General features: G+C 38.7%; 1 protein-coding gene across 2 annotated transcripts in view; it reads left to right on the top strand.

Annotated features, from left to right (window-relative positions):
• CREB5 (cAMP responsive element binding protein 5) overlaps nt 1-10,058 on the top strand; it is a 257,525-nt gene that overhangs the window by 42,506 nt on the left and 204,961 nt on the right. For both annotated transcript variants that reach the window (XR_001861334.1, XM_008632019.2), the window contains exon 3: nt 2,486-2,579. Coding sequence is in view for 1 of the 2 variants with exons in the window: in XM_008632019.2 (XP_008630241.2) it covers nt 2,486-2,579 (94 nt within the window). In the remaining variant the exon portion in view is untranslated. The remainder of the gene's footprint in view (nt 1-2,485; nt 2,580-10,058) is intronic.

The raw sequence follows: 10,058 nt of genomic DNA, 5'->3' as shown, positions 1-10,058 counted from the left end.
CTGGGTTTTGTGTGGTTTTTTTCAGTGATTTTGCAGTGGTGAGGGAAATTCCCCTACATGCATTGATGAGGGAAGTTCCATGTGTGGCACTTCTGACCCTAATTTGTTTTAGTGACAAAAGTTTGTGAGTAAAATCTTCAGGCAAGGGCGTCTTTTGGGCTTTTGCCACAGGCTTCCGGTATGCATCTGTGTCAAGTTATTTAGCTTACCCATTTCCCAGTCCTCCTCTCTTAATTAGTGAATCTTTCCCTGTTTCAGCTGTATGTTGGGAGTTTTCAGCTGGCTAATATATTTACAACTCTTTAGGTTCTTCTGGCAGAAGGATGGGTGACTGTTAATGAAGTGTAAGTGTTGATTTTGCCAAGAGCTGAAATAAGGAGAGGGAGAAGCCTTTGGTCCAATTTACAACTGGCTGAGTGGCTTTGCTGTTTCACTAAGTGGGAGTTTTTCTATGGGAAGCAGAGTGCATCTTTTGGATTGCCCCTCAGGCTGAGAATATGTCCCTTTAGATCTCCACATGCAGAGTTAAACTTTCACCGGTCTGTCACAGAGGTAGAATGGAAGTATTTGAGTTTAATTGTCACGATATATTTACCTTTTTGATGAAACTAAATTCCTCTGAAATCAGTGGACTTGAGTGTTTTCATGTCAACTCCTAATTAATTTCCTCAGTGAAGGAGAAGCTGATCCAAACAAGCTTTTTTAGGTGTTCAGAGAGCAAGTTTGGTTGCATGCTGTTACAATTTGGAAAGATGAACAATGTAAGTGTGACTTCCATCTTAAAAAACTTTTAACCTCCCATTTCCCAACATGACCTCTGTTTGTTATAAATGAGGACTTGACATAAGTCAAGCCATAATGCAGAGCTGCTATCCAGCTAAGCTGGCTGGGGACAGGCTTCTCTCTTGGCCCGTGCAGATGTGTGCTGAGGGCTGATGGAGTCAACCTTCTACACGAGGAAGAAAGTAGACTTAGAAAAAAAGACAGAGAAGTCTGGGCTGGAGGAACAGTTTCTCCTCTGTTGCCCCATGCCCTGTTTAAGCTGGCTGATTTAATCCCAAAGATAGAGCATGGCATCCATGGAGGAAAATCCTTTTCCAAGAGAAATAAATGTGGGGTTTTTTTTTCCCCCTCACGATTTCATTGAGCAAAGTCTTTCTCAGATATTCCCTTTGTTCTTAACATAAATTCCTAGTGCTGCATTTCTTCCAGATGAGTAAGCAGAGAACCAGGATTTCACAGTGAGGAAATGGTCTTTGGGATTTCTTTATTTTTCAGGGTGGTTTTTTTTTTCCCCAGAGAATTCAATTTCATTATTTATGCTGTATTGTCTATGGGCTTAGAGAGATTCTCAGAAGGTGTAACATATGGCAGTTATTTATACTGTAGCCACAAGCAAAGTCACTTAGCCAAGAGTATACTGTGTTGAAAGCATTAGGTCCCTTTAACACTGTTGTTGCCATTTATTTCATCTCTTATGTACCTGTTGCTTTAAAAAGCTGCTTTAATTTTTTTTTTTTCTCAAGCCTTGGTTATACAACTTTTGGCTTTTGCTAGTCCTGAAATAACCCAGTGGAAACCATTTCAGTAGCAAAGGTCTGTGTATGCACATTCTGGTGAGGGAAACTTCACAGAACCAGTCTGCTCTTTGAGCCCAAATGTGCAAGTGCTTGAACATTTATTCAAGCTTGTCTCTTCTTTGTTTTGTTCAAAAGAAGCTGTTTCTTGTAGAAGTCTGCTATCAGACTCTAAAACAAACGTGGCACACTGATTAGTTTCTTAAAAAAACATCTCTCCACCTTCTCTGCTTGACAAATGGAAAGAATTTGATTTAGTATCATAAAGGGTCATTACTAGTTGCTATAAAACTGTGCACCGTTGCATTGCCACTTCAAATTAAGTCACAGTATCAGATATTTCCAAAATTAAAGACGTGTTTTGCCTGAATACTTTTGGGTAGAGAAAAGCTGGCTTATTTAATTATTTTTATAGCTGTTCATCAGATATATGTTGCAGAAAGACACAAAAGCAGAAAAATCCAGTAAAGTGATTTAAGATTTGCCTCATTACTTAGCATTTGCCGTGGGCTAAGAGCACACAGAAGAGCAGTTATCGCAGATCCTCAGGCACGTGGTGACTTGTGAGGCTGTGGTAGCTGGAGTGGGTGTCTGAGACCCTTAGAATCTAAAACTTGGACTGTAACTTTTTCCAAGCAATTGCACAACACCTTAAGGTTTGTCAGCCCAGAGTGCACGGCAGCATATCTGTTTCTAAATCGAGTACAGCTATTTGTTACTCATACTCACTTGTATTTTCAAATATTCTGTTTCCTGTGCCATTTGGACACATTTCTAGCTGGATAAATTTCTTTCTCTCTCTCATTTTTGAAATTCTGTCCAATGCCAAAAGTTTATTAGAGAATTAAATTCTTCTTTTTTTCTTTTTTTTCTCTCTTCCTCTCTCTCTTTCTGTGTTTGCCTGACAGCGTTTTCCAACAGAGGATCATCTGATGATTCACAGGCACAAACATGAAATGACTTTGAAGTTTCCTTCAATAAAAACAGATAATATGTTATCAGGTAAGAAGACATGAATTCAAGAGTTAAGATAACTATTCAGATGATGTTGAAAGCATGACTCCTATTGGAAAGCTACTGGCAAAATGCCTCCAAGATTGGTTTTTGAAAGCCCCAGCTCCAATTAAATAACTAGCAGAGATGGAATAAGCTAGAAAGCATATCTTTGAACAAGAAGACAATTGCCATTCTTCTGCCTTCATACAAGTTTGCCATGAGAGGGAAAGAAATCACCGAACCTCAGCCACGCTGACAGCTCTATCATTGATTCCCAGTGAAATATAGGCACTTAAGTGCATGTCACTTGGGAGCCCAGCAGTGAGAGTGTTAATGAAGTGTGTTTGTGCTGTTGCTGTAAGACTTGCTATTGAAGCTGGACAGACTCGCTTCAGCAGCTGGAAGAGGCCACATTGTATGAGCCACCGGTATGGTGACTCCAGAACTGCCCACTGTAAATAGCCATAACCAGAAAGGTAAACCAGTGGGTAATACCCAGTACCCTTTGCCCATCTCTCTCTGCACTTTCCCCTTCATAAGTAGGGGTTATTTGATATTAGGTGCAATTGTACCCTTTAGTTTCTTGAGTAGTATTTTTCTTATGCACGCTTTTTTTGTACTCTTTTCTGTGTAACCACATATCAATGGCTTGCTGGCCTTCAGACAGTGCTGAGTAAGATCAAGCTAGCCCTTCATTTTACTTCTTTCCTCTCCTATTCCCTTTCCTATTGTTTATTCTTTGGGCTACAGTAATGGACTATTTAGAATAGCATCTCTAGAATTTTTCAGGTTTCAAAGTAATGGTAGAAAAGCCCCCCTATAATGCATATATGTGTGTGGATGTTCAGCAGTGTTTGATATTTGTCTTTTACAATGGCCTTCTTCAAGGTAAATCGTGCCATTTGAGATGAAAATGGGTCATTAAAGGGACTCCAGCAGACTAACTCTTTTATGGTTAAACTGTTTCCATTTTTATGGAAATCATAATTAAGTAAGAATGGCTTACACATCTTTGATTTAGGCCTTTGTTAGCTTGTTTGTTTTTTGTTGGGACTTTAGTAGCCAATGAGAAATTAGACAGACTTTTTCCCAAATAGAATTTATTTTGCTTTTACATTTTAAAATGCCATAGTGGACTAAATTTAGAAAGAAACAGTACACAGTTTTGAAGAGTAGGTCTTTAACGTGCCTGAATGCCAGCTATGCCCACAGAAGCCCATGTTTGCAAGCACAAATGGGAAAAAGCTGCTTTTGCATTTGGCTGTGTCCTTTGGTGAAGACATCTGTGCTGTGGACACATTCACCCTGTGCAAGTGCTGGCTTTTGTTAAAACTTTCTGTTTGGCAAGATTTTTGTTGGAGTGCAGTTTCTAAGGAATCTGTTCTGTCATCAGGAGTCCCCTGAGCAGAGTAGCTCCATTTATATTTGTTAACTTCTAAGATTTAGCTGTCCTGCTCCTTGCAACGGGTTGCTTTCCCAAGCAAAAAGAATGATTTTTCATTCAGCTCTACCACTGGTACTGGGCCCCCTAAACCTGCAGTTAGCCAACTGTACATACTAATGCAGAATTTTCTGGCCAGAAAGACTCCGAGATTGCTTCTAAGGGATGTATTCTTTGAGGTTTGTGTATGAAGATCTTCCATAGTAGCGAAAGAGTAAAAAGCTGCACGTGTTCTTGAAGACTGTGGTCAGTGTGCCTGACCGTAATGGCCTGGCAACTTGGTTCTGTTGTGTATTGATTCCTCTTTTTGTGTTTGTTTGCTGGATTTATTTGGCATTTTGCAGTCCTTACTCTGGAAGCATCATAGATCATCTACTCTCTGCAGGAAGACATTGAAAAATAGTTGTTTCATTACCCACCAAAACCCTGGGGAAATCTAAATACCTTAAAGTTTAAGATGTTTTATTCTTAGATTTCATAATGAAAAATTAATGATATATGGGGAAAAGAGATAGACTTTTCTCTTAAACATTTGTCTTCATGTCTTCCTTGTTTTTTGCATTTTTGCTCATTTCACTTTTTTTAAAAAATTGTTCCTGTCATCAGTAGGTTCAAAAAATTGCAGCAGCAATTGCCCTGTAATAAGCCAGGTGCAGTGCTAGCTGTTTTTTTCCCTCTTTCTCCTAAGCTGCCTAGAAGTCAGACTTTCTAATTTTTTTTCCAGTATGTTGTATACTATCTTTTAATTTGTTGTGTATGATCCATTTATTATTAGCAATTAGTCATGAAAAATAACACACTGTATGCTTTCAGGCAGACATTAGAAATATCTACTCTGTTTACAGAGGTAGCTTAATCCCCAGTCTGGGTACACTGTAATATCAGTAATATTTAACATACATTAAACATGTTTTCTATAAACTGTTCCTGGAACCAGGCCCTGAAACTGTTGGTCTTGTACAAGACATCTTGGAAACTAAGCAAAATATGGCTTGGGAAGAAGGAACTTGCTTTTAGTGTGAAATCTGTGTTGGGGTCTGAAATGTCAGCTTCTAAGGGAGAAGTAAATTTATGTTATATTTGAAGTTATATGTTGTTGTGTAGGTGGGGTCAGTGTCTAATAAGCAATGGCTCATGACCTGATTGCAACTAGTGGTGCTGTGCTGGTTTATCAATCAGCTCCTCTCCAGGAGTTTCCATGTTATCAGCTAGCTCCACTATGTTTTCTACCATTTTTTTCGTTCTGGCTTAAGAGGAACAAGTTGTATTAAATCGGGTGAACCAATCTCTTGAACCAATTTGGAAACTCCAGATACCTACGTACACTAAACAGCTTTCTGTTCTCTGACTGTATAAATGGAAGGAAAATCCACTAGAGGCATTGTATTAAAATGCAAGTGATACTTTTGTTGCGCAACTTTACAATACAATTTTGTCTTTTAAAATGAATGTTATTTGTTCCTCTTAGTTGTAGGTTTGTTAAAAAGTCTTGTTAAGAGTATGGATAAAAAGTCATTGATGTTTTCCATTTCCATCTTTCCAGCCAAAAAAGAGCTATTTGAGATAACACAGAATATTTTATGTAAGTTTTGCATGCTAGTCATTGTTGCAGGCAAGTTTGTAGTTAAATTGACTGAAATAGACGTCAATCCTTTGCTGTTGTGCTACGTGAACAGTGTTTGCATTGCTTTGAAACTCTGTAGTTGGTTGTGTGACAAAGCTTTTGCATTTAAACACCAAAATATTAATGTCTGTGGAATAGATTGTTTCCTCTGGAGAAATACTAAAAGCCCTGTGGAACTGAACTATGGGAGCTGAGGATTATCTACATAGAAACCTTTTTTCCTTCCTCATTCTGTTTACTTAAACCAAATCCTCTAGTTTTGGTGATAAAGCCCACTGTGGAGGTAGAGACAGTTTTTTGTAGACAAAATAAGTGCCTGTAATAAAGGTAGTGGAAATGTATTCCTTTTTCCAGGTAATGCCTGTATCAGTGAGGTAATTTACATCACCCTTGGTTGCCTTAATTTTTTCTTCCTTGTAGTTTACACAGAGAGGTTTATCTAGGCATGAATTTTGAGGAGTGCAAAATGATTTGATATAAGGACTAATACTGTGGTTTGTTTTCTTGCTTACTTCTGTGTCCTTCACTTTATCAAAAATGAAATGAAACATCTTCTAACATTTACTGGTCAGGTTCAGAGTGACCAAAAGACTTGAAAAATTAGTTGTACCCAATATGTGTATCGCCTCAGGGAAGTCCAACCAGTGCTTTAAACACTACATATTTAAGCAGTAAAGTTCTTGGTAGCCCTCATCTGGGTGGGAGCAGTTTCACCCCGTATGTCTGGGTCCACTTCTTCCTCTCCTCTTTCTCCACCTGTCTTTGTGGCTGCTTGATGGGCAGCCCTTCAAACTTCTGTGCTAGCTCCTTTATTCTGACTTTGTTATCATTGTATGAAAGTACAACATGGCTAACTGTATAACTTCAACGGATCCCACAGCTGAACAAGCCAAATGTCTATTATTGTTGCACATCAGACTAAACAAAATTTTTTTTTTGAAAGAGAAATGAAGAATCAAGTTACAAACTTTGGAGCTGTGCTGTTAGGTAACTTTTACCAAATCAGAATTTTAATTTTTTTTTTTTTTCTCAAAATGCAAGCTTGTTTCACATAAGTGTCCTTTGGTTCTCCAGGGCTTTTTTAAACTGGTCTCAAGCTTTAAAGTTTTCTCTTTTGTTTTGAGGGATGAAACTCAGGAATTCAAGGTAGTTTAACAAAATACATTCTGGATGAATCAAGTAAGTTTCTGTATAGCAAGCTAATGTTGTGTTTCCTGAGCTGTTTTGAAAACAATATATTGAGACTGAGTGTCCTTTCTGAGACTATTATTTCAATCCCCACACCTCCAAACGAACAAACAACAACAAAGAAACCCCCATGCATTTCCAAACATAGTGAGTACATAATGGAATCTTTTGACTTTGCTGAAGACTTCAAGTTCTCCATTGCTTTACAGAGCATATTTTTTTTAATGAATCTGAAAAATCAGGGATCACTTCAGACATTGAGGACAGAATTTCAAAAGTCAGCAACCAAAACACACACAGTATATGAGATTCTGGTCAGAATATGATCGCTGAGTGTATCTGAAATATTTTCCTGTAAGATACAGAAGGTTAACTTGGGATCTGCACAGGTGAGATCATTTGGACTTGCTCTGGGGCTTACATACTGTCTATTTACATATTTGAGGCTTATTTAAACTTAATGTTTCTTGCAGCCTATCTGGTGATGACTGTGTCTTCAGAGAGGCTGATTATTCCCCTGAGTGATAGGCTGAACAATATTTTTATTGCCTAGTCTGAAGCTTGACAAAATCTGTGTTCAAGTTGGTGATAAAGTTGAGATAGAAATAACTTCCTAAGTAATTATCAGATGACAGGTTTACCTATGAAGTGATAGTTGGCTACAGGTAGATGCCTCAAAGGACAGTAAACTAGTTCTTGAGGATGGAACTAGCTGAGGATGGAAAGATTTTTACATGTTGAGAAATGGGACTGCGTTGGGATAGCTGATCAGTATAAGAGGCAGGTATCTAGGGTTAACCTAGATAAACCTGTATCCCAAGCTGCCAATTCAAAATACAGCTTGTGACATTAAAGTCCTGGGTTATGTGAGTAGCAGTGTGCCTGCAGAGCAGCTTCCTACGTAACGTGTGTCCTCAGCAGGGATGCTGAGAGTGGTGCTAACTCTGTCTGAGTTCTGGTCCAGATGGGTCTGGCTCATCCAGTTGCTCAAGTGCAACAAATCAGAGCCCTGTTCTCAATGAGTCTGCAATAGTTGTGGGCGCTGGTGATAGCAACAAAAGCTTTGTTTGTACCAACAGGGAACAGTGAGGTCAGGCACAAGCTGTTGGAACTATTAATGCATTTTTAAGTGCTGAGAATTAGGAATATTTTATTAATTCTGGGAGACCTGATTTTGTAGCTTATGTTAGGGTCTCTTTGTGATACTGTTCCCAGTTAAAACACAAAAGCTTGCCTAATCTAGGTAAAAGAATTCCTGTGGTGTTGAGAGTAATTTCTCCTACTAATTTGCCCACATCCTAAAGGAGAACTGGTTTCCAGAGGCAAAATAGTTGGTTGCTCAGGAGCAAAGCAAGCTCACTAGACTTGGTAGCCTTGAAATCCTGAAACCAATGAGCGCAGTGTATGTGCAGAGTAACTACTTTACCACACAGGGTCTCAACATTTTAAAGTCTGGATCTTCTGGACTTCTGGTTTCTTTGAATGTAGAAGGCTGAAGTATTAGAGCTAGAAAGGCAGGTCTTGTTTTACATCTGACTGAGCTGACTTCCAGAAGGTCTGTGGATGGAGTTTAGGCTGGCTGGTTGGTGGTGTTCCTTCCTCAGTTGGAAGAAACAAGGGGCTGTCTATTTTAACAAAATCTTGGTGTGAATTCCTGCCAGTCCCCTTTCTGGAACATAGGAACTACAGTAGCCATATGGGGAGCCTGAGGTAATAAATAACGATCACCATCTCAAGATGTAGGGGGTGTAAACAGTGTTGTTATCAGTTTTGATCTTTTGAGATATTAAAATAGTTACTTGGAAAGTTCAACTGTTGGCAACACCACTGGTTATCTTGTGGTGCAGAAGATAGACTTTCAGCATGAGCAGAGAAAAGCCATTGAAGACCTTGTGCAATTGAAGTTTCATTCTTGCTGTGGCTTGCTTTTCTTCACTGTTAAAATGGATTTACTTCAGTGACAAAACTTTTTTTTTTCTTTTTCTTTTTTTGGCCAGTTCTGGGCTCAAGCAACTCTGAAGAAACCCAGGATTTTTCATTCTAGTGCAAGTGGTGGCATGAATTTCTTTGTAAAACCATAGTTTCTCATCTTGGCCATGAAATTGATACTTTGCTTATGGATATGGATATACCACTTTTAACAATAAAACATTTCCTGTATTTACCTCACATTCAGATGCTAATGTGCCTTTTGTGTCCAGAAAGGCTTAGCAGCAATTGTCTTTGATTTTCTACAAAGCAATGATGTTGTTCACTAAAGTAGCACTTAATCCTTTTTGGAAATTAGTTCTATTTTTCCTGCATTTTAGTGCACTTCATTTCCAGTACGAACTCCAGTCCAAGGGCCAAAGACAACCCTGGTGTAAATCTACTGAGTTTACTGAGGTTACCCTAGAGATTTTTTTAGCACTGCTTATGTAGGATATGGACCTGTAAAGTGCTGAGTATCCTCAGTTCCCATCAATGCCAGCACCTTGTCAACTCATCTCCTTTTGTTGAGTTCCTGCAGGATTCTTGGAAAGTTACATTTCTAACTCTGGTAATACTGTAGTTAGCTGTGAAAACTAATAGATAAATAAGTGTGCATTCCCAAATGCTTGAGGTTTGTTTCCATTAAGCTCATAAGTAGGATGCTCAAGCCAAAAGAAATGAAAAAGAATTTTAACATTAAGGACTTGCATTTTATGTTCCTTCAAGATGTTCTATCAGAAATATAAATGAAAATGAGTGTCTTTGCCCTTGGATTACCTGAGAAGGTCAAACCTGGAGGATCATGCTTGATACAGGTTGAAATTGGCTTCACCTTGCTTTATAATGGAGGAGGCTGATCCTCTTCCTTAGTTTCCAAGTGAAAACTGCGTTTTCTTTTGAATGCCTTGCTTTTGTACTGCTTATTTAAGGGTTGATGCGTATTTCTATCCTGATCATGTAAAGTGCATTGTGTCAGGTAACTCTTTGCTGTAAGGGGTAATCTTAGAACTTGACCCAGCTTAGCTAGGTGCAAGAAACCAGTTTTTTCTTCCAGAACTCGCTGAAGTGGGAAGCTTTTTTCTGAGGTCAGAATTGACCCAATATGGGCAGTGGGGTTTAGTATGACAGAGTTTTCATTCTTCAAAAAATGAAATACAAACAATAGGTAGTTGTCAAGGACTATGCTGAAGATTATTTTTTAACAAGATGAGTCCAGTCTTTCTGTAAAATCAGGAACAAAGCATCTTGAGCTGGAACAGAG

This window comes from Corvus brachyrhynchos, unplaced genomic scaffold, assembly GCF_000691975.1.
Source record: "Corvus brachyrhynchos isolate BGI_N302 unplaced genomic scaffold, ASM69197v1 scaffold53, whole genome shotgun sequence".
In the NCBI taxonomy this organism is placed as follows: Eukaryota; Metazoa; Chordata; class Aves; order Passeriformes; family Corvidae; genus Corvus; species Corvus brachyrhynchos.
This window is presented reverse-complemented; position numbering and strand designations above follow the sequence as displayed.